Source organism: Pavona decussata, unplaced genomic scaffold (assembly GCF_977016875.1).
Source record: "Pavona decussata unplaced genomic scaffold, jaPavDecu1.1 SCAFFOLD_187, whole genome shotgun sequence".
Taxonomy (NCBI): Eukaryota; Metazoa; Cnidaria; class Anthozoa; order Scleractinia; family Agariciidae; genus Pavona; species Pavona decussata.
In genome coordinates this window covers 425509-450479 of record NW_028145596.1, presented here as the reverse complement: position 1 = coordinate 450479, position 24971 = coordinate 425509, and the positions used below count along the sequence as shown (strand labels likewise).

General features: G+C 39.3%; 2 protein-coding genes across 3 annotated transcripts; both read left to right on the top strand.

Moving 5' to 3' along the window:
• Positions 1 to 756: 756 nt before the first annotated feature.
• On the top strand, positions 757 to 21129 carry LOC146462464 (uncharacterized). The gene is made up of 8 exons (XM_085085562.1): positions 757 to 892; positions 3430 to 3524; positions 4872 to 5030; positions 7128 to 7802; positions 10757 to 10945; positions 12334 to 12450; positions 12931 to 13014; positions 17777 to 21129. Exons 3-8 carry the CDS (start codon positions 4994 to 4996, stop codon positions 20635 to 20637), a joined length of 3963 nt encoding a protein of 1320 aa, XP_084941688.1. The 5' UTR covers positions 757 to 892; positions 3430 to 3524; positions 4872 to 4993; the 3' UTR covers positions 20638 to 21129.
• On the top strand, positions 13993 to 17400 carry LOC146462465 (uncharacterized). 2 transcript variants are annotated; one of them, XM_085085590.1, is made up of 2 exons: positions 13993 to 16604; positions 16713 to 17400. In XM_085085590.1, the coding sequence occupies exons 1-2, from the start codon at positions 16550 to 16552 to the stop codon at positions 16973 to 16975; spliced, it is 318 nt and encodes a 105-aa protein (XP_084941716.1). In that variant the 5' UTR covers positions 13993 to 16549; the 3' UTR covers positions 16976 to 17400. The 2 variants fall into 2 exon arrangements, 1 of the variants encoding a protein (XP_084941716.1); XR_014857123.1 differs by having other exon boundaries at positions 14015 to 16604; positions 16713 to 17337.
• Positions 21130 to 24971: the final 3842 nt, after the last annotated feature.

Here is a 24971-nt window from a genome sequence, read left to right as displayed (position 1 = left end):
AATTGTTTTGGGCTTTTTCGTTTCCTCTCGTTCTTACAGCAAAGGTAAGGAGTCAAATCAGTTCATTTGATGTGTGTTTTTAAGGAATTTCTTCCTGGTTGATTTGGTGGTCAAATACATGTACGCAGTCATCAGGGTTTGTCAATGTTTGTTTGTCTTCCTGCATCGAACAGTTTTCATGTTCTTTTCCATGTTTGCGTTTCAGTTCTTATAATCACCAGAAAAGGGTTTTGGTCTCACTGTTTGGTTGAATTCGAAATGACGTGCCACTGTTGAAGATCTCAGCACCACGATTGAAAAGCAAAGGTAAGCTTAATTATAAAGTCTCGTGACTGATTCATGTACTAGTCTCAGCTGTTTCAACTGGTAAACAATTTTCACTTTGTAAGCTCACCTAAAGTTATATTACTAATTAAATTGTAATCTAAATCACTTTTTAATTTGGAGCAACAAAACGTAGTTGTAAAATCCTCAACGAATAATTTATTGTTTACGGCGAAGAGATTCCTTGCAACAGAATCTGCTGCTTTGAAAGAATTTTTGAGAATTCGCCTCCATGGACGTTCGCCTTCAACAAACTCACCCACAAGGAAGATGACACTTTTGATTATACGCTTAATAAATAATAAAATATAGTCAAAACTGTATTAGTATTTTCAAAATGAGTTACAAGTTGTGCAAGACTCTTGTTATTAAATTATTTTACATTTGTAGGCCATCATTTTTGACAAACCTAGAGAAGGCAAGTTAACTTCTCTTTGGATGAGTTTGTTGTGGGCAAGTTGGCATGTCGGCGAACCAATTACCGGTTGCCTTTTCAGAACTAAAGAGAAACCTCTTCTAACAAGAAACAAAGAAAGTGAAATTAGATGTCAACATTATGCTAAAACAGGTAAGATTTTTAACTCTGATTTACACCTTTTGCTCCCATTTGCATCTCATTTCAGCTGTCATTTGCCTCTTTGATGTATTAAATTCAGATATTTCTGGAATGGTAATTAATAAAATCCTTCAGTTATAAGTGTTATAATGTCTTTAAGACAATGCCATTTTAATCTGGGACTGTTTCATACTGAAGGTAATGGCCTTAGAGAAAAGTTTTAAAATTTTTGCTTCAAACTATTTCCTTTGTTGGACCTTGAACATCACATGCATGATGCGTGCATCCAAATTTGCATGAAGTGCAGACAATTATTGTAACATTGTCTCTCATCATATATTTTACTGTACGTCTGGGAAAAACCCACCCAGACACACAAGACTTGGTTGATCAATCTGTTCTCAAAACAATTTTTATTCTTAGCAAGATCCAGCAGTATTAATTCACAATCAGTTGTTATCCATGCTGAACAGATTGTTAGTCAGATCTCATCAGATTCGTGGTCTAAAATCTCTTAGGCAAGGTACACAATCTTGCGTGTTAGGTTGTTGATTCCTTTTGGCTGTTTGGAACAATTTCCTTCATGTACTGTATTTATTCAATAATTGAATAAATACAGTTATTAATTATTAATAACTGTCCAACTTCGAATGAGCACCCATCTTGAATAAGTGCCCACCCTGAAAGCCCAAAAAGTTAATAAGCGCCCACCCTGAAAGCCCAAAAAGTTAATAAGTGCCCACCCTGAAAGCCCAAAAAGTTAATAAGTGCCCACCCTGAAAGCCCAAAAAGTTAATAAGTGCCCACCCTACACCCCTCCCTAGATAAAACATTTCTGTACCAGCCCAACATGATGTAAGAGAACCAAAATCAACCAAAGTTCGTTTAAGATACAGTAGTTACAGTACTGTGCAAAAGTAATGAGAGCGAATTTCGACGAATTTCGAGGCATTTCTTCACTTTTCAACGTAAACCAGCGATTTTTTAAACATAACGAAATATCGCCGAACTTTCGACAAATTTTCGAAAGCGCTATTGTCTTAACACTTTCGAAATTTCAAAATTGTATGAGAATGTTTCAGTGAAAATTCGGACGACAATTCGAGAAGATTCGCGAAATTTCGAAGGAAATGTTTCGAAATTTCAAAGAATGCTTTAATTTTTCGAAGCGTTTTTCAAAGTTTTGAAAAGTGTAGCGAATTTTCGAGGCTAAGCTAAGTAAGAAGGCTTTCGCTTCCTTCGATCAACCCTTTGTGTAAACAATTCTATGAGACAGCGAGGCATGGTATCGTAACATTATCATGGCAACGGGTTTTGTTTAAATGTCATCTTCAGTGATTTGTAATCACGCTGTTTACAGTAATCATGCCAAAGGTTTCACCTTGCGCTCGAAAGCGAATCCAGTCACTTTACGGAAATGGCTTGCAGCCGCTAGCCATATTAAAAAAATTAAGAGATGAAGGTTCTTTAATTTTGTCAGCTATCAGAGCGTGGCGAGAATTGTTAAGAAGATCAAATTTACCGGTTCCGTCGACAACCTCCTGAAGTCCGGTTGGCCTAGAAAGCTGAACGAAAAATTTGCATGCGTAATCAAGATCATGGAGTTTCAGTCCCGCTTGTTGTAATTACGATTCAGTCCTTTAAGGTTAGTCTTGTTTAAAAACAAACAAGCGGTTACTCTACTGAAGCAGAGTGCGGGTTAAATCTCTCTAGCTTATTTTTAAACGCTCTTCAGTTGTGGTGTTAATAAATAAACAAAGCGCATTTAGTTCCGAGTAATGTACTGCAATTATAATCTACAGTGTATTTTTAACGACAGTTTGCTGCTTCGAAAATTTGAAGAAACGATAGTTCATTTCTTCTAAATTTTGAAAGCAAGGAAAGTTCGTTACTTTGAAATTTCGAAAGAATTCGCATCATTCCGCCGCATTTGCTTCGAAATATTGCATTGAGCGACGCGAAATACCGAACGAAATTTCGCCGACATATCGTCGAAAATTCTCAAGAACAATAGACAAAATTCGTCGAAATTCGCTCTCATTACTTTTGCACAGTAAGTGCTGTAAATGACCTTTTATATTTCTTATGTTAGATTTTGCACTTTGTTTTGTCTTGTCTAAGGGAAATAAATTTGTTACCCCTTGTTTTGTTATTCTCTGAAAATGTCCTTGTTTACTGAAAATGTTGGGAAAATCTTAAGCGCCCACCCTTGAATAAGTACCCACCCTCCCTTCTAACTTGAACAAAATTTGATTTTTCCTGGACTTGACTCCAGTAATTTTATACTATCTAACTCAAACTCAATTCGAACTCCCTACTAACTCAAACTAAGTTTACTCTGTTTTTAGTTTTTACTTTTAACAGCAGTGTAAGGCCTCAATTGAACAGTTTTATATATTTTAACCATGCTGCTGAAGGACAACATGAACAGATTATTGAAGTTTACTCTGCTTTGGCTAACATTTACCAACAGCTGTAGGGAGCAGCTCTTAAATAATTTTTTGATAATGTGATTGTAATGTTTGCCAAACTACCTTAATTTCATGTAGATCTCATACATTGGAAAGCAAGACTAGAGAGAAACCTCTTCTAACAAGCGACAAAGAAGAGAATTAAGACATCAGCAATGCTATTTTTAAAATAGGTAAGATTTAAAACTTTTAGTAGCACTATTCACTTCCCTTTACATCTCATTGCTTCTTTGATGGATTAATGAATTCAGTCTCAAGTTTAGTAGTGAGGCATCTATAGTGGAAAATTCGTGGGCCATCTACAAGGTTCTCCTCAAGTGCTCACAACCTACTAAAAAGCCAGCTGTTCTGAATTCTGAGCCTTTCTGTTTTTGGTGAAAAGGCTTACATGTATATACTTAGGGTGTGGGAAGAATGTGAGTTCCGGAGTTGTGAGTTCTGAGTTGGAGTTGCGAGTTACGAGTTGCCAAACCTAGAAAATGAAAATTTCTTGTCAAGATAACATTACATAAAAGTTAGGGATCGCAAAGACGTAAAACCACACATTTCAGAAAAAATGCGGTAACTCAGAACTGGGAGGGTACTTTTGTCTTTCATCAAGTTCAGTTTTAAGATCTGCCAAGTTGCACTCAGAGGGTTAACTTAAAGATAGGTTTGCCCTTGTAGTCAGAATGCTAGTGTAGTCTTTATACAACACAAAATGCATGGGAAAAGATCACTGGCCAGTTACTTGTAGTTTCTTTTTGATAGTTAATCCATGCATAATAAGTTTACTTTTGCACAGTACCATGAAATAACACAAAATAAAATAAGACATTGCTTACCATTACATTTGGAATTATTCTCCATGGTGTACTGTCGTGAGGGAAAAGGTGGAGAAATAAACATGCATGTATTACACATCGCAACATTTTATCAGAGTTTCTTTGATTTTTCCATGCATTCATTAAACCATAAGTAGCAACAGTGTTCAGGGGACTCCCATATTTTAAAGTGGCATAATGCTTGTCTAAAGTTTCAAATTAAAAGAACCCCTAAGAGTGGTCTACATGTACTTTTTTTGGCTGTGGGTTCTTACTTAATTTAACCCTTAAAAGGTACCGAAATTGGATTCGTCCAATTTTTCTTTCACTATGATCTGAGATATGAAGCAATGACATAGATCCCTAACACTTCTTTTACCCAAAAAGGCTCTGGGTGCAAATAAGCAGTTATATAACTGGACTCCATAAAAGATGAAATTTCCCATCGGGGGGGGGGGGGGGGGGGGATGTTCGTTTTTACGTCTTTGCGATCCCTAACATGTATATGTTATCTTGATTAGGATTAGAAATATCCTCACCTGATTTTCTAGGCTTGCAAAGTACTCGCAACTCCAAGTCGCAACTCAGAGTCAATTGAATTCAATTTATGGCTGTGTTTGAGTGCTCTTTACTGCATGACAACATTTTAAAATCCTACAACAATTTTTAAAAGTATGAAGGTAATAATAATTGGAAGTATATTTTCAATGCTTACAGACAGGGCATCTAAGAAGCACTGTGTAGAGAAGGAGAGTCTGGATGATCCTAGACTGAGAGCTTAAAGATTGATTACATGGACCCTGAGAGTGGGAGTATTGAGGGGGGAAGGCTTTAGAACAATGGAGGGCAATGACGACAACTTGGAAGACAGAAGAGGTAACTACATATAAATTTAATCAACGATATTTTCCTGCGTGACGAGAGAACTACGAGCTTGAGCAAAATTAGTCAAGAAAAGTGCACATTGACAGTCGCCTGTGTTCGAGGAGTGTTAACGCAAGAACATAAAGGTGTTACAGTTGAACCTCCCGTAAGCGGCCACCCATAATGTCAAGGATATTTGGTCGCTTATGGGAGGTGGTTGCTTACCAGAGGTCAGACCACAGGGGAGTCTAAATTTCAGGCAATTTACATAAGGTAACTGCGGAGACCTAACCCTTTTGCCAACTGCTTATCAAAACCCATATTGATAACTTTTCTTAGCTGCAAGTATATTAAGAGCGGCTGCCTGTAAGAATCAAGAACTGCATTTCAGCCACCACTTGGTCGAATTTCTGATATTTTGTCTGAAGATACCCTTGGTTTAACTATTTTTGAAAATCATATTTTTAAGTTTCAAGGTATTTTATTTTTTGAGAAAATTGCAAGAGTTTGAAATGCGGCCAAGGTGCGGTCACGGGCTGATGAAAACCGCGAAAATTTAGGTCAAAGGACGAAGCCCTGTTCACGGTGTAAAATAACCCAATGAACTTGAAACTTTACACAAACTTAGACCAACCATCTCGCAAGAGAATCAATACAATAAACATTCCAAACTCGCTGGCTGCTTTCTAAAGCATACAGATTTGTGTACGCTACTCAAAATGACCTTGAAACTAATGCTTATTTTCATTGAAATAAAAGTGTTTCTGGTATGTCATTTTCTCTAAATTAAATCTCATATATCGAAAGACGAAGAAATTAAAGAACTTTATTTGCACCAAGTTTCAAGCTCTGATTCAAACTCTTTCCCACTCAAGGAAGATTGAATATGCGTGCGATACTTGCGGCTCGCAATTCACGTCACGAATTATTAGATCAGAACCGATCCACAAACACTTGACATCTGGAGCCCGTGAATTTTTCCAAACATCACATATTGGACCCTAAAACTAATCAGACGGACTGAAGACAGCCATTCAATGTTTTTCGATCCGAGATTTCTTTCCTACTCTGCTCTAAAATAATATAGTTATTCCGGTCAATTAGCCTACGAAACATGTGCAACAAATTTGCACCGTAAACGGGGCTTCGTCCATTGACCTAAATTTTCGCGGTTTTCATCGGCCCGTGACCGCACCTAGGCCGCATTTCAAACTCTTGTAATTTTCTCAAAAAATAAAATACCTTAATTGGAACTTTAAAATATGATTTTCGAAAAAAGTTAATTCAAGGGTATCTTCAGACGAAATATCAGAAATTTGACCAAGTGGTCGCTGAAATGCAGTTCTCGATTCTTACAGGCAGCCGCTCTTAAGACTGGTCCAGAATTATTCTAGGCAAAAGATCCTAGGATCTATGGTGATTATTGTTTGTTGTGTGTGTCAAATGGTCGCCTACAGGAGGTTAAAAACAATTGAAAATTTTTTAAACAATCATCTCTAAAAGTGGTCGCTTATGAGAGGTGGTGGCTTACAATAGGTGGTCACCTACGAGAGGTTCAGTCTATATAGTGATTTGACTTAAAAACTTTTGGTATTTTGGAAAAGTGGTCGCTAATGAGGGGTGGTCGCAAAGGGTGGTTCGACTGTATTAGTGTTTATGACATGCAGTGAAGGTTGGAGGAACATAGTTTTGTTCTTGAATATTACATTTTGGAGGACTTTAATGAATTGGTACAGTGTAGAAGGAAAAATGGGTTTTCATACCGTGTTACATGCTTTAAGTAAATGATATTCCTACAGTGTATATGGAGCTGTCTTAATAATAATATTGGCTATCAACTGTTAATAAAGTAGACATTCATGAATATGAAAAGCCATATAATTTATCCGAAACTAATAACATTCATGTAATCTCATGATCTTACTGATTTCCTGCCAAAACACAGAGAACAAACTTTCTTAATTGCTAAGATCATGTGGGAGATTAAATGCCTGAGGTATACATGACGTCTACTAAAACTTTATTTTTGTGCAACTGAAATATTCAAAAATTACAGAGAGATTTAGGGCTCGACATTTCTCTACTGATTTTTTGCTTGTTCTCCATTAGGTGCCAAAACTAAGGGGAAGAAAAGCTCTTTACTGCAGTCTGAAGACAGCCCTCCACAACTCAGTATTAAGCTTCCAAAGACAAGCGAGCTTCCAAATACCAGTGAAAAATGGAGTGATGCTCAACTACCAATTGATGTTCTGCTACTGACGGTGGAGGACTGTGAGTTCTTAAGCTGTTTCCATTACCTTGATAAACCCTTCAGGAGTTGCCACAAAGAGATTGGTTATGTGTACTTTGGGTCAACTGGAAGCGGTGACCAGGAGAAGCTGAAGGTTGCATTAATAAGATGCTCCAAAGGGTCTGCAGAGCCAGGTGGTTCTTCAACAGCTGTAAAGAATGCAGTCAAGGTCCTGCGTCCCAAGGTTGTATTTTCAGTGGGTACCTGCCGTGGCTTAAGTCCTGATAAAGCCAAACTAGGAGATGTTATTGTATCTTCCAAGCTAACAACACCTTCTGGCTTCAAAACACCTGTGAGCAGAAATATTGGTCAGATTATCAGGTATATTGTCGATGGCTGGGTTGCTCCTTTGGAAAACCCAGATGAGCGAGAAGTGAGAGTGCACCGTGATGGTGATATTCTGAGCCAGCGACTGGCAGCCAGGTCTGGTTGGAGGCATGAGGATGTTGTTCAGCAATATCCTGAAGCTATTGCTATTGAATCAGAGGGTGAAGGTAAGTGTTTTAAGAAATTTTTTGCATCCTTTGTCTATCAATTTGTGTATTACTTGTACCAAGTGAAGGTCATTAGAAGCAACAGTAAACTGAATTTAAAGACGTTACTTACTTTTGTTACAGCACATACATCTATGTTCTGTGCATCTTGAGATACTCGGATTTCCTATGGGTGGTGCCAACTAATACAGAGATATTTCTGCGTGGTTTAATTTGTGTGGAGAAAGCAAAACTTAGGAAGTGATTTTGCCAATAAATGGTATTTAAAAAGAAAGTTGGGGTTAGCCATGCATTTTTTTTCCAGAGATACATGTAATAGAGCTTCAATTTTGAAGAAAAAATAAACACCATACATTGCTTTGTATTTCTTTCTTGTTTTTGTTTCGTTTGCTTTTTAGAATAATTCAGTGTCTCTTAATTATCTCTAAAGAATGCCCCGCTGCCCCCAATTATCTTTCTGGATTCCAGTAGCCTGCATAGTCATATACTTTTGTATTAGTAGGCACCATCCTTAAGAATGCTTAGAGTGTATCTTAGATGGTCTATACTGTGCTTATAGACGGATCTACTTACTCCTTCTTCTTAATACTGTACAATTCGCAGCTATCACCTATTGGCTAGCTCCAACCTTTCCTTTGTTGAGTAATAATTCATATTACACGTAAAGTGCCCATAACGGAATTTTTTTTATTTTCTTATCTGAATCTAAGCATCACCCGAAGAACTTCCGCGAAAAAAATTTTTGATTTGCATAAAACACAAAGTTTTTATGAATTTTACAAATCTTTGAAATCCTATTTTATTGTGGTCAATCCGCCCCGCTGATAAGAAAGTCGACGGGCTCACAATAAGGCCCCATGACGTAGATTCAGGAACTCTCGTGTCTATGCACCTTCAGTAAAGTCCGTTCGCGGCAGAAAGAAAATCGTCAGATTCATTGGTAGGAAGGAAAAAATTAGCTCCAAATAAGTATATTCCATGGCAGAAAGCTTATCTGACACGGAAAGTGAGCAAACCGCTGAAGAAAGCAGTTAGGACAAATTTGAAAGCGTCGAAGTCGAGGATAAATGGTGAAATTTACGTTTGAAAACGGCACACTCAAGTCTACAACATGTTAACAATATGGCGCCACAAATTTAATCCAAGAATAATGAATAAATCAAATGATGCTTTGACGTCACACTGGTAGGGGTGAGTGGGTCTCCTCCCTCAAGATATAAGCGACAAGAATGGATTTTGATTGGCCTGCTTTTGTTGAAGACAATCAGAACATTACATCCCGGGTAGGAGAGGGGAGAGTTTAATAAATAAATTAATGTACAGATTTGTGGCTACGAGGAAGAAAAAAAAAACAGAAATCGACCCGTTTTTAGACATGGGATGCCCCGTAACAATGTTTTGACTTCACAAATGGATTTGAACCTTCGATCAGGAACAATCTTGCCTTGTAAACTGCAAAGCAACACAAGAGACCAAGGAGAGAAAAGAAATTTATTGCGTTGCTGTGTTCGGCGCTAAATTGCAGCTGAAAAAGGAGGTTAACCGGCCGGGCGTTTCAGTAAAGCTTATGTTTTTCTTGTAGCTCGAAACAAGTACAATAAATTTTATTGCCTTGAGAACTGTGTTGGATGAACTTTTGTGTTTTCTTTCTTGCCCTAAATTTGACATCCTTCCAATATCTCTTTTTTTTCTGGAATCTTTCTTCTTGGCTGGCTTTCTTCTTTGTTATTCGGCGAAATTTGCCCCGAAAATTCCCGCGAAATCCCGCGAAAAAATCCCGCGAAATTTGACTTTTTTACCCGCGAATTAACAGAAGCCCTGGTTAGAAAACCTCCATTCAGTATATATTTGATTATTTCTCTTCACGAACAAGATAAACATCATTAAGCAGAGCTAAGTTATGAATTTTTTATTACCAATTTATTTGCGAACTACAGGACTCTTTTAGGCAGTCAACACTTTTTAACACCGGATGCGCGCTAAGTCACAAAACATGTATGGAGATACATGTCAGTCTAAGAACACAATACCTGTTTTTCTGTTGGGAAGCAAGAGAGCTGAAAATAACTGCAAAAGCCATAGCTCTTGAAAACAAGTGACAACAATGATCAGATTTGTAAAGATGTGGATCACTTCGACTAGCACTCTCATATCCATCCTGCAAACATCCTGCAAATTATCTCACTGCAGATAAATAGCATAAGCATGAACCATGAGTAACGAAATCCATGGGTGCTATGTCTTCACAGATAACATTTTATTTAGCGCTGCCTTAGAAAACATCTAGCTTGTCAATGGAGAAATCACAGCCACAATATTTTTCTCACAAGTGGACTGCAGAGACGAAAACATAACACTACAGTGACACTATGGGCAACACTTGGTAATTAAATCAACAACTTGCCAAACGCCATCTGCAAATTGACAAAAATAGCCTTTTCGTTTTCTACAACATACTTGATTGAATCCTCCTGGTGCTTATTTATGTGTTTCCACGAGTACATGTACACGTACGGCGCAGGAATCGCGTGTGTTGGTTCTGTGATTTTATGAGGTTAATTGTGATTGGCTTAGAATTTCTACGTCACGGAAATCGTTTTGCCACTTGGGTTCACAGACAGTATTTTTTTTCAGCGGAGAGAAGCGACAGCCGGAAATATGTCTGTGTTCGCAGGCTTTATTTTATAAGCGCCAGCCAGATTTTCAAACCCAATTTGTTGACTACAAATTATGTGATTTCAAAGTATCCAGTAGTCATGAAGCATGACATAGGTGGGGGAGGGGTGGCATGAGAATATTGCCAGAATGTTCTCACACTGGTCACCAACCCCCACCCCCACCCCCCAACTATGCCTAATTACAGTATATGCCTACCACTTGCCTCGAATCATGTCTTTGAATGTTTTTAAAGTGTCAATAATAGTGTATTGTAACAATCTTTCTTCCTATTTCAGGTCTTTATGCAGCAGCCTATGATGACAAGGTAGAGTGGGTGATAGTAAAAGGTGTGGCCAGTTTTGGATATCCAACTCAGCCTTCAAGTGGTGACTGGATGGCTTTTGCAAGTACCATGGCAGCCTCTGTTGTGGCAAACATTCTTAACGATCCTCGTGTTTTCCAAGGATGGCCGCACTATAGCCAAGGTAAATGTCATCACTAGAAAAGCTGGCTGAAGGACATGATCAATTGAGTCTGGCCTTAAAAATATTCTTTTTTAGCTCTTCTTGCCTGTTATCTCTAATAATGTTCATGTACTTATTATTATTATGGTTATTGTATACTTGGTTATCATTTTATTTCATGAACATTTGATGGTTTTGACCCAAAGGAAAAAGTGAATTTTTCATGTGGCTAAATGTAATAATTTTAAGCAAGGTTAAAGTCGAGACAATGCCGGCCAGTGGTCGCCTGTCTTCGCGGCTCGGGGGTGACCTTTGAGCTCTCTGCTGGGGGCGCCTCTATTTCACTTTGCATTTGCTTGCTTGCTGGCCCATGAGAAAGGCCATTTGACTTGCTTTATTTTCAACCCTTTTTCCTTCTCTGCCCTCCCTTGGTAAGTATTCCACTGATTGGGTTCAGTGTGACAGTGCCTTTGGTGGTGGCTGCTCACAGGGATGCCATAAACCTCCTTCCCTGTGCCTGATGGCTGCCTGTCTCCACCAACCTTTTTAGGCGCTCATCAAATAATTGATGAGTTTAATTTCTCAAGTCCCTCACTCTTTACCCAAGGACAAAAACCAGAAGGAACACTGCCATTAATATTAAGGGTGTTTTGTTACAAATAAAAGTCAATGTCTTGTCCAACTTTACAGCCACTGAACAAAATAGGTGAGGCTACCAACAGTGGCAGTGACTATACGGCTTGGGTTGCTCAACATCTTTTAGTCAGATCAAACAAAACATCTTGTCCACTTGCACTTGAACTCTAAAGTGGCATTGTGATTACCGACTGTCTCAAATGTTTCGGTGGAATGCAAGTCTGATTGGACTGAATTATAATAATTATCGTGCTACCAGTGTGCACCGGTGCTACAACAGCTAAAACAATTACAGAAAAAGGCACAAGAAATCTGGTCACTTTAATTTTTTTTGTGACAAAAGCTCAGAGTTGTTGCCTCATCTATCCATGGGTGGCTACTTGAAGAAATGTTTTTTTTTTTTTTTCAGCACACTCATTCAAAGCAATAATTTAGGAAATTATGCCAAACTTTAAAGCACATGTTTACTTGTGTATAGTCTTGGTGTTAACAAGGAGAAAGGGTAGTGCCATCCTCTCTCCCTCTCGCCAAATGAACAGGCTATGGTGTTGTTAATATGGAATTAACAGTATGTACAGTGCCAGTATGGTTGTTGCAGAGTCTTTCTATACAGTGTATCATATCAGTTTCGTCTTGCCAATAAACCATACAAATGTGTGTGGTCTGTGTTTTTGTATTTAATTTAAAATCTGATCAAATTACAGTTGATACTTGTAGCTGAAAAGGATATTGTACAAAATATTTACCATGTTGTGTTGAATGTTGATCATCAGGTGACATCAGCGAGCACATGAGCACTGAAATGGAAAAGTTGAATATTCTCCATAGCACAGGAAAAAAGGAAAATGAAAAAACGAGAAAAAGAAAGAGAGAAGGAAGCGAGGATGGAGGTCAGTTCCATTTAGCTATGTAAAAATCAGACATGAGAATATGATTCATGAAGGGATGTAAAAAGGTCTTCAAACTATCTGTTGATAGTTGGTCTGTGAAAGAATAACAGGCATCAATATCAGGGGTTTCGTTAACATCTTACCCAGTTGGGCAAGAGGTTAGGTCAATTTCCCCGGTGACTGGCCCTTATTGAACCCCCTGCAATTTATGAAACGATTAATTTGTTACGCCACAGGTGTGGGGTAGAGACACTTTGTCTCTCTATTGGACAATGGTTTGAAGCTTCCAAGAAAAAAGGGAGGGGAGGAGAGTTGATAAGATAAGGTGGGAGGGAAACGAAATGAGGGACTTACAGGGTATCAAGTGTGTGAAGTACATCTTTGTTCACTCACGTCAAATTGAAAACCAAACATTTACGTTTTCAACATTTTCCTTTTTTCTCCCTCCCTTCCTGCTTTGTTTTGAATGTTGATCTAAAGATGACGTCAGCGAGAAAGTTGAGCCGACGAGAAAAGAAAGCAAGAAAGAGAAGAAAAATAGAAGAGAACAAAATGAGGATGAAGGTTAGTTCTAGTTCAGTAGCTTCATGTATATAAAAGACAGAGCTGGGTAGACTCCATGGAAGCAGTCTAATAATTAAACGGTTCTCGCTGTCCACAAAGACGAAGTATTTGTTTTTGTGAAATGAATTACAGACAATTAAAAAGTAGTTGCACAAAATTGTTTTATTAATTGTTAGTCATTAGTTATAAAAGTGCGAGATATACGATGTGATACATGGGCCATGAAATAACAAACAGTTTTACCAAACTGTTAGACAATTCTTCATGCAAAGAAAAATGTCATAACATCAAGAGCAAAAACATTCCTGGGTCGTTTTCTTTTCACCGCGCGCGGCCTGGTATAATATTCGACAGCAGCGATGCGGTACAATTCCTGATTAAAAGTAACTAAAAGTAAACAAGCGGTCCAAAGCAAAAACGTTGTGAAGAATCTAGACTTGACACTATACATGTAAGTGTCGAATGTGAGGAATTAAGATTGGAGCAGTTTTAAACTAATTTGTTTTAAACCTGTAAAAAAATTAGTTTTCTAGCAAGAAATGTGAATGAAGAAGTCGGGACAATAAGAGGTGTGGATATCAGTCTGCTTCTGAGTCGCAACTAAAGAATCGTCCCGTGTAGAGTTTAACCTCATAACGAAAAGAAAGTGGCACGATTTAGTCTTCTTTGCAAAATTGTCATAAAACTATTCTTTATTGAGGCTATGGCTCTCAGAGTTGTTTGTAATACCCATCTTCCAGATTGTGTTAATCATTTAATTAATTAATTAGTTATAGTCAGGGAGCATATGTTGCGATTTAAAGTCCCGTGGGATTTTCTTGAAGATAACAAGCCACCTATCTAAGTGTCAAGGGGACCCTTAGGAACACAGAAAATGTTGTCGGCAATTTTGCGCTGCACCGGCAGCTGCTACGGTGGTTTTAAAATAGGCCCCGTATGGCCTAGCATGGAAACGAGGCTGAGACTTAAATTGCTCATAACTATCGATATTTGCAACCAAATGGCACCAAACTTGCTCAGATTTATTATGATGTGATATCTAACATTTCAATAATCAGAATAATAGTTAACAAAGTCATGTGACCATGTTGACATGGAAGCGAGGCTCTTACATTAGATTGCCTATAATTATCGCTTATTTGAACCAATTGTCACCAAACTTGCTCAGATTGGTTATGAAATGGTATCTAACATGTTGATAAACATTTAAGTAATACATATAGTCACGTGACCTTTTTATCGTGGAAGCGAGGCTCGAACAGAAAAATGTTTATATCCGGCATCATAATATGTACATCCTTTCAAAAATTACTGTCACTGTTTCCCAATGATACCTGCTTTGAATTCTGATATAATAATCGAAATTAACCTTATTGCTGGTCAGCGGTCTTTTTCATCAGCTACTCACACTGTCGTGATCTTTTATGGCGAATTGATATGTTTCTGCTTCTCTAGACCCCGAAAAGACAAATCTAGAATTTGATTTGTGCATTATTTGCCAGAAAAGAGAGAAGGAAAGTCTTGTTTGCAAACCTTCAATTGATTCCTACGGAAAAGTTTTAGATTTTGTCAAAGAATGGGCTAGTTATGGCAATAAACAGTAGTTCTCGGAGGCTTGGGTTAAGCTGCAGGATATTTCAGTGAAAGATCTTGAGGAAAAGGGTTCTTCATGGCATCGATCCTGCTACAAGGGTGTTGCCCAAACAGGAATGATCAAGAGAGCGAAGGAGAGGTATGAAAGAGAGTTATCTGGCCCAAGCGAATCGAGGCGTAAGTCTCGATCGGGAGCTGATAGTATTACTCCAGGGTGTTCTCATCTGACTCGGTCGCAAACTTCACCTTTAAACAAAGCTGCTTGCTTTTCTTGTGATGGTCAAGATTGTACTGATTTCTCAGTTACAAGCTGCATACAAAGAAATTCTTACTGGCAAACAACGTCGCCAATGAAACCATGAATCGTAAGGCATAGAAGCAACTACTCCAAAATGGAATTGCCGACATAGAGTTTCACAGGCCGAAGTGAGTTAACGAATCGGAAGGGGTTAGCGCGAAGAAAGGAAGAGATAGAGCGATCCAAAAAAATGAAGATCAGGATGAGATGAAAGATGACGAGATGAAGACGTTATTTCATGCCGCTGCACTGATTAGAAAGTCTATCCGAAAGTGTAAGAAGTGGGTATTTACCGGCGCCCTTGATAACATCAATGATGAAAACGTGGAACTCTTCATGATCAGTTTGTTTAGGTGGGTAATACAGGGCCCATTTGACGTGCTTTCGTCAGAGAAAAAGTCCAGTGAGGTACACAAGCGTGCAATAAGCCTTACTCAAAGTACCGTGACCATGTGTCTATCAGATCGCCAGGTGAAGCGCAAGAAGTCAGAAACTACTAGGATGACAGCTGAGATGCCTAAACAACTGGCTATAGGACTTGCTGTCCATCAAGCTGCGCCCAGCAAAGAGTTAATCAGCTTACTCCACAGGTTTAGGATGTCAGTAGATTACAACCAAGTGCTAAGAGTAGAATCCCAGATCGAATCAAATGCCCTTCAACGAATGGAGCAGAATGAAAGTGTCTATCTCCTTCCAGACATCGTAAAGGGACTGATAACGTCGACTTCGCCGAAGATACTCCTGATGGCAAGCGTACGTTCCATGGCACTGCAATTGCGATTTACCAACGCACCGATGCCCAAGACCAGGTGGTTCATGTTAATGTCGACCCAACTCTACAAGGCCGTTCAATAAAAGATCTGCCAGATTCCATTACCAGCCTTGTGGAATGCCCTGCCCCGCCATTGAAGCCCAAATTTCCTGTTAATGCCAAGTTCAGTCTTGCCGTGAAAGAACTTCCAGTCCAGATAAGAATGCAAGATGCTGCGTGGCTTCTTGGGAGAAATGTGACAAGAATCCAAGCAGACAATTCCCAAGCTATCAAGGCAATTTAGCAGCTAGATACTCAACCGAAGAAGATCACCAGCATCCTAGTCTGGTCTGCCTATAACTCGCTGGTCACTGACCCGTTATCCACCACACGAGTGGGAACACCTCCTTTAGTTGCTGCGCCAGCCCACGAGTGGTCCACGCTTTTGACTGTGCTCATGCAAGCACAAGATATTAGCGTCAAAGTGGTTGGCCCAACAAGGAAGACAGTGATCTCGCTGGATTTAGGGCCATACCAACCTGCAAAGAAACTTCAAATGACACGTCGTGATCTGAAGCACCTCATTCTTCGACCTGGAGAGCTCCACATTGTGATGGCTGTTTTCATTCACGCTGATCAAGACAGTATCACTGCACTCGCAGACCTGCATGGGAACCACTGTTCAACCGAATGGAAGTACCTATGCTGGGATCGAAAAGCTAGTTTGCAAGCTGCACCAGCCAAATACACACATCACCAAGGTAAAGGAACTGAAATGGCTCCTGTTTCGCAAGAAGCAAGCTGAATCGGAGAGACTGCCACCCACTCTAGCAGCACTGAAGGAAGCTATCAAGAGAGCAGATCACCAGCGTATGGTATAGAACAACAACATCATGTCAAATCCAGAACTGCCATCGCCATCAAATTACGGATGGAAATTGGAAACAGGTACATATTAATGTAATATATGTTTGTCTGAAATTATCCACCCATGACCAATTAAGAATAATTCGCAAAAACTTAATGTATACGGCATGTATATGCTTTCATTGACAGATGAATGGTTTCCAATAAGGACACCATTAAAGCCAGCGCCAGATGCCGTGCTCCATCTAGTCAAGTGTGGTTGTTTAAGGGAGAGGTGCTTAACGAACCGATGCCAATGTCACAAGGCCGGACTCCCATGCACTGATCTCTGTAGTTGTATGGACAATGAAGACGAGCCCTGCAATAATGCCATTGAGGAGGGAGAGGAGATGGACAGCGACTCCAGTGACGACGAGGAGGAAGTGGATGTTGATGATGACGATAAAGAATAGATGACTCGTAAAAATCAACGCTTCGGTCATCTTTTTATACCGTTTAAGTTAAAAAGGACAAATATAGAAATTTGTGAAATGAGTATTCGCGGAAAGTCTTAGGTATTTATTTAACAGCCTTGTTTTCATACCATGAATGATGATATAAATGACCATGTCAAAGTAGGTGCCGTTGGGGAACAAGTGATAGCAATGTTTGAAAGTATGTACATATAATTATGCCGGATATAATCATTTTTTTGTAAGAGCCTCGCGTCGATGTCAACATGGTCACGTGACTTTGTTAACTATCATTATGACTATTGTCATGTTAGATATCATCCCATAATAAATCTGAGCAAGTTTGGTGACATTTGGTTTCAAATATCGATAGCTATGAGCAATTTAAGTCTCAGCCTCGTTTCCATGCTGGGCCATACGGGGCCTATTTTAAAACCACCGTAGCAGCTGCCGGTGCAAGTCGCAAAATTGCAAGTCGCAAAATTAGATAGGTGGCTTGTTATCTTCAAGAAAATCCCACGGGATTACAGATGCTCCCTGACTATTAATTATTTTATTTAGTTATTGTTTGGGGGTGTGGGGGGGGGGGGGGGGCGTTGGCTACAGTTTGGTACTGAAAATTAGTAAACTGTTGTTTGTTGGAAAAGCAAAACCAGTACAGAAAAGGAATCTGGCGGTATGTGAAATAGAATATTACCATCAGATTTTTATCCCCAATATATTCGGCTGCGGAAAGCTTTTTCTTTCTTCAAATTGGTTCACGTACAGTGTGTAATGTTCATTTCCTTTTCCTCAATCCAGATAATTTGAAACTGCAAGCAGCCGTACAAAAGATAAAGGACGATATCATAGCAGACACGGAGCGGCTTACAGATCTTCAACAACCCTTCAGAACTAATCCAGGTGAAGGCCCAGAAGCTAAAGATCTGAGTACGGACCAAATATATGTAAATGCAGTAATTAACGAAGGCAGAGTGAGATATGACTTTCCCACAGATAGATGGGAACAACTCAAAGTGTACCCCGCATCCAATGCGAGTCAGTCCAAGTCTATACGGCCAGAGGACATCTTTGATGCGCAGCACAACAATGTTCTCGTTGTTGGTCGTCCCGGCATTGGCAAAACAATGCTGTCTACTAAACTTCTTCGAATGTGGGCATCTGGTAATTCCAAGATGAAAAAGCATTTTAAAATGGCCTTCCTTTTGAAATTCAGGCACTTAAACTTGGAAACAGACCTCAATCTTTATGAGCTGTTGGATCGCGCAGAAACAGTAGGACGTTTGGATGACGAGGTTTGGAGCTATATTAAAGAGAACCCCACTAAAGTACTTTTGATTTTCGATGGAATTGATGAATTCACTGCAAGGTCAGACGTAACCCAAGATGACTCTTATTACAAGAACACTGGGGAGGCGAAAATGCATCTCCGTTGTCTCTACAGAAAACTAGTGTCAGGAAAACTTCTCCGTGGTTGTACGGTGATAACGACAACAAGACCAACTGCTGTGGAATGCGTTAGAAACCTAAAATTCAAAAGGACAGTTGAAATTCTTGGATTTACATCTGAGCAAATTGAGGACTATGTGGAGAAGTTTACAAAAGATGATCACATCGTGAAAGAAACAATATGGCAACACATCAGCACAAACATAAACCTCTTTTCACTCTGCTATATACCCATGAATTGTTTTATCGTTTGTCATTGCTTGCTGCAGTTGATAAAGCTCTCTATCTTCGATGGAGATCTGCAGCTCCCAACAAAGATGACCGAAATTTACAGCATGACCGTCAAGATTTTTTTCTATAAGCACAATCGTGATGACAAGTACAGCTGCTCTAAAACCGACCTTGGGACGTACATGTACAAACCATTTAAACAGCTTCATCCCGCAAATGAAATGGTGTTCAAGAGACTGGGAAGAATCGCTTTTAATGGCATTAAACAAGGAAGATTAATATTTCAATCAAGCGAAGTAGATGGACTGGAGCATTGTGGACTTCTTCACCGTTTACCCGACGCCAAGCCCCGTTCACTTAGTGAACAGCCCAAAGCACAATACTGTTTCCTGCACTTAACAATGCAGGAATTTTTCGCTGCTAAATACGTAACGGACACCATGACTAAAGAGGAATTGCGAAGATTTGTTGCTGATCACATCAACGAAGGTGCATGGCAAGTAGTGATACAGTTTGTCGCTGGGCTGTTGGAACCTGATCCAGACCAAGAAATATCCAATGTTGATATTTTTAGTGAACTTCTTCCTTTGTCGACAGAGGAGCGACACGAGTTTACCTGGTTTAGAGAGGGAAGAACACTGACCGTCTGGCCAGCTAAGGTAGACGGGAGATTAGCCCTGAACGTATGTAAATGTTTTTATGAGATCAATGTAAAGCAGCAATCTACATTGCAAAACAAATTGGCAGAAATTGGTTTTAATGGAGTGTATTTTCACTATTGTTCCCTAGCACCTATAGAGTCTGCAGCTGTACTGCATGCCCTTAAAAATGTTAACAGGGACTTGTACTTGGATTTGTCAGGTAACGATGTGGGTAGGTTGGGTTGTGTAGAGATTGGTCGTGTACTAAAAGATGAAAATAATAAACTCACTGGGTTAAGCCTGGGGAATAACGGTATAGGAGACCAAGGAGCAGCACACCTGTGTGATGCACTAAAAGTTAAAAATTGTAAACTCACTTACTTGGACCTTAGTAATAGCAATATAGGAGAACAAGGAGCAGCACACCTGTGTAATGCACTGAAAGATAAAAATTGTAAACTCACTAACTTGAACCTTAATGGGAACAATATAGGAGAACAAGGAGCAGCACACCTGTGTGATGCACTAAAAGATAAAAATTGTAAACTCACTTACTTGGACCTTAGTAATAGCAATATAGGAGAACAAGGAGCAGCACACCTGTGTAATGCACTAAAAGATGAAAATTGTAAACTCACTAACTTGTATCTTGTTGATAACAATATAGAAGAACAAGGAGCGGCACACCTGTGTAATGCACTAAAAGATAAAAATTATAAACTCACTTACTTGGACCTTAGTGATAACAATATAGGAGAACAAGGAGCAGCACACCTGTGTGATGCACTAAGAGATAAAAATTGTAAACTTACTAACTTGTACCTTAGTCATAACAATATAGGAGAACAAGGAGCAGCACACCTGTGTAATGCACTAAAAGATGAAAATTGTAAACTCACTAACTTGTATCTTGGTGAGAACATTATTGGAGAACAAGGAGCAGCACACCTGTGTGATGCACTAAGAGATAAAAATTGTAAACTCACTAACTTGTACCTTGGTCATAACAATATAGGAGAACATGGAGCAGCACACCTGCGTGATGCACTAAAAGATAAAAATTGTAAACTTACTAACTTGTACGTTAGTCACAACAATATGAGAGACCAAGGAGCAGCACACCTGTGTGATGCACTAAGAGATAAAAATTGTAAACTCACTAACTTGTACCTTAGTCATAACAATGTAGGAGAACAACGAGTAGCACACCTGTGTGATGCAGTAAAAGATAAAAATTGTAAACTTACTAAGTTGTACATTTTTGGCAACAATATAAGAGAACAAGTGGTGGAACGCCTGCGTGTTGCACTACAAGATGTGCCTTGTCAAGTTAAATTTTAGTTCCCTCGACACACGGAAAACCCGTTAGCAAGAGAGAGTGGTGTTCAATTGAGTATTACAAAACTGTAACCAAAGTAATTACCGTTAACTTACCCGAAAAGACGTAAACAACACAATGAAATAATCAACGGCGACGAAAATGTAAGTAAATGGCCTTAAACGCGGAAAACCCTTCTAAGCAAGTCGGGATTGTTTTTGATTTAATGTCTAATAATTGAGAAAGTGGTCAACTAAACCATTTATAGACCGAAGGATAGAAATGCGAAATGTTTACTCTGGATGCTCAATTGAAAAGCGCCCTTACAATCAATCCGATACTTATGTATTTAGATATGAAATACCTACGTATCATACAAGTGTAAATAATAATTTGCTCCGAACATGGCTCTCAGAGTTAACACCCAAAATGTCTTTTTTTCTGTCAGTGTCAATAGATTTTCCATATTTATTCTCAACAAGAATGTATGTGTAAAGGAACAAATAAACAAGTGAAGTGAACGTTTGCCTTTTTTTGCTTGCCATGTGCCTAGAAACCGTACACACCCACAAAGAAAGAACAGACGACAAAATAAAAGTACTTTCCTCTTTTGGGAACAAACGATAAGGAAAAACACGAAAGGACAACGGAAAGGTTTGGACGTATATGGCCGGTGTGGTCGAAGGACTTGAAAAACCATGGGGTGAAGGGTGTGTCACTCACCACTTGTACAATTTTCCGGGAGTTATGTCCATTACCGTATGTTTGTTTTATCAACAGAGTTGAGAATTAAAGGTAAATTGGCCACCGTAAAGAGATTCGAGTGCTGACGTTTCGAGCCGTAGCCCTTCGCCAGAACGAATCCAAAAAATGGGTCTGCTGAAGGGCTAACTTTCGAAACGCCAGCATTCGAATCTCTATGGTGGCCGATTTATTTTTAGTTTTACGGTCGAACCAGGTCAAGCGTACCCCCCTAGATTCTATTAATGAATCTATTATTTGAAAATTGAACCCGTTAGTCGTTTCAAGTATTCAAATCAAAATTAGATTTCTGATTGGATTATACGAACAATGCATGAAACCAGAAAACCAGAAAGCCCGAGGGAAAAACCTCTCTCAATATATCCAGAGCGGCAATTCTTGATTTATGTAACAGTGGATTTTCCAAAAAGCAGATTTCTCGTCATTTACAGCAGTCAACGCGTACTGTCAGAAAGAAAATTCGCCATTTTAAACCGGGCACAGTGTAAGTGGGTCCTGTCGCGTAAGTTTAAACTCACTAATGATTACTAAATGAACATTTTACGTTTGTACACTTGCGTTTTTTCCGTTAGTTATTCAAAAACAAAAATGAAAAAGGACTGGAAGCGTTTTATCATAATAAACGGTTCTCTTTTTGAGGTATATGCAAATTAATTTAGCGAAAAGTATGCGAAGATGTTCATTTCAGTTGACCTTCGAGAATGGCAGCACATGTGTTGCGCTATTCGTCCGGTGAGGGTAAAAGGCGGAAAGAGTTTGCGGAATGGCATGTGGCATGGCGTGCGGAATGGCATAATTATGCGAAATACGATTTACGCGGGGAATAAATTATCTGAAGAGCGCAGCCTGTTTTCGCGCCAATTTTATAAGAGCAGCAGCTTTTTTGATGCTGCGGACTCTTGCTAAATATCCCGCTAAATATTAACAAAAATTCGAGGATTTGAGCGTCTGATTGTTGATTTGGAAGAAGTGAGGGTAAAAAAAGCGATGAAAACTGTTTATAGTTTTTGCATTCAAGGAACTATGAGTAAATCCGTGGTAAATTAGATTTCATGCTCACTTTACTCCATGCGACTTCGGTTGACAAAAATAATGTGGCAGCGTGAAGTCTTCTCAGGACAAAGATTGATCCTTTACCGAGGGAAAATAACAAACATTTTTTCTTTTTTTTTAAACCCTCGGTAAAAGATCAATTCTCATACCCTGTATGCTCGATGATTCATTTATCATGAGCGAGAAAATGAACAACAATTTGACCAAAATGCATTTGTGATAAGAATAGTTTCAAAACCTTTCACACAGTCAGTGTCGATAATTAGACACCCTACTTGTCATCTGCTTTTTTGCTCTAGGGCTTTTTCGCCTTTAAATCTCATTTTAGGTTGGGACGTCTGGCACTGAAAGACCTTAATTAAAGACGGATATGTTTAGTTCGATAACGCGTAACTGAACTATAGCTACCTGAATCGCCGTATTGAATAGCTAGGTAGCTAGCTCAGCAGCTCAACAGTGACTTGCGTACTCGTCGCTCGACGAAAATGTAAGGTGAGAAAAAGTAGAACATATTTTTCCCATAAGTTGTACAAATTGTAACCGTCAAAGAGTCTGATAAAATGACCGAGTTTAAATTTAAAATTTCTCACATAATAGTTTTGGCCTTGGACTGATGTTATTTCTCCAGTCTGGTGTTGCTTTTTGTCTAGGCTACTCGCTACCACATTCTTTTTGTCAACTAGAAATTTAATTTATTCTTAGTTCCTTGAATGGGAAACTTCATCGATTTCTTCACTCTAACTTCCTAACCAGCGATCAGACATGTTCTATCCCAGGCGTATATTTTCTAATCCTCGATCTGTTGTTTGGTTGTTTAATAGTCCGCAACATCGAAAAAACTGCTGCTCTTATAAAATTGGCGCGAAAACAGGATGCGCTCCTCAGTTAATTTATTCCCCGCGTAAATCGTATTTCGCATAATTATGCCATTCCGCACGCCATGCCACATGCCATTCCGCAAACTCTTTCCGCCTTTTACCCTCACCGCTATTCGTCGCGGTATAATGGACAGTCCGGTTAAATAATAATATATACCAAACTTTTCCATGCTACAAGGTGGGTAATGCTATACATGAAAGATAAATTGCAATTTTTCAACCCGACTCATTTGCACGCGCGTGACTTTGTGCTCTTGCCATGACCAAATTTGCATAACGAATTATATGAATGTGTCAACAACATGCAGAAACAGTTTAAACGAACGAGCTGTTTCAAATGTACTGTAGTTTGAATTTTACAGGCTATTGCTTTTACTGTTAGCGCGGATCTATGTTCTACGAATTTTAATTTGAACATTGATCCGCGCTAACAATGAATAAATGAATGCATTCTTTGAAACGACTAATGGATTCAATTTTCAAATAATCGAGCCATTAATAGAGTCTAGGGGGGTACGCTTGACCTGGTTCGACTGTAAACTCTGTTGATAAACCAAACATTCATTTCTACTCCCCACCGATGCAGTACCACAGTTTCTTTAGAAACCAACTTTCTTATCCATTATGGCTCTTTATAGTCCGACAGCAAACTTAAGCGTTTGTAATTTAAGCATGGCGCCCTATTTTGCCACTGCGCATACGTTTAGCGCATCTCGGAATTGTCCGAGAAACTCTGATTTCTTATGGACTGGGGCTACTAATTGAAAGTTGTTTTGCGTGGTTTTTTGTCTATGAGGGAAGAGAAGATCTTGGTAAAGGTTACTAAATCTGTATTTGAAAGCACCATCGTACCCGAAGTTTTGAATAGTTGGCCGATGAAAACTTAGGGCGCTTCTCTGGAAACGACACCGAATCACAGGTTTCATGGCCCCCGGAAGGTTCACGGGCTAGATTCACGAAGGCCTTCTTAGTTTAGATTCCGGTGCAGCCTTTGTTAGGATCGTCACGCAACGCTCCTTTCCATGGAACGAATAAACTGTTAACTTTGTTCAACATGGAAGGAATCTCCAACTGAGCAAACTGTGCTTCAAAATTTACAAAAATTAGTATTAGTATGTTTCTGATTCCAATATAGAATGGCGAATCTTTTCTCTTTCAGTGCAAATAAACTGCTCGGTTTACAGGAGGATGGCAACATTACAAACGAAAACTGAAAACAGCAAATTCGTGAATTTTTCTTAATCAAGAACGGCATATTTCTTGCACGAGTAGTTATTATAACTTGATTCGACTCCTACCCCTGGGATAGGCCTGCTTGAAAGTGTTTTGTTCCGGGGGTTTCCCGAGGGTGGTAACAACAAGAATTGAACCCCCGCATAAATGAGAGCTAATGAGAAGCGTTTCTTGCGGTATTGTTCATTGTGCTCTACATGGCGAATTGAAGTATGAGCGCTAAAGTGAAAGCTAATGAGCGACTCAGAGCTTCTTTTAATTAGCGTGCAAGCAAGGGTCTCAGTGCGACATATATTTGGGGCGAGCGGCGAGCGAAGCGAACGGCGAGAAGATTGGGGAAGGGGTGCCCCAATCCTCTCGTAGTAAGCGCCACGGGCGCTCTCTGCCAAGGCGGTTAGACCCCAGATAGGAGAGCTTGCTTGCAGGCTACT

Bases quoted from the DNA above. Each gene is read 5' to 3' on its own strand.
- LOC146462464 (XM_085085562.1), top strand. From the start codon at position 4,994: ATGGAGGGCAATGACGACAACTTGGAAGACAGAAGAG. The intron at 10,946-12,333 runs GTAAATGTCATC...GTTGATCATCAG, and splicing joins ATGGCCGCACTATAGCCAAG to GTGACATCAGCGAGCACATG. The intron at 13,015-17,776 runs GTTAGTTCTAGT...TCCTCAATCCAG, and splicing joins AGAACAAAATGAGGATGAAG to ATAATTTGAAACTGCAAGCA.
- LOC146462465 (XM_085085590.1), top strand. From the start codon at position 16,550: ATGTCAAATCCAGAACTGCCATCGCCATCAAATTACGGATGGAAATTG. The intron at 16,605-16,712 runs GTACATATTAAT...TTTCATTGACAG, and splicing joins CGGATGGAAATTGGAAACAG to ATGAATGGTTTCCAATAAGG.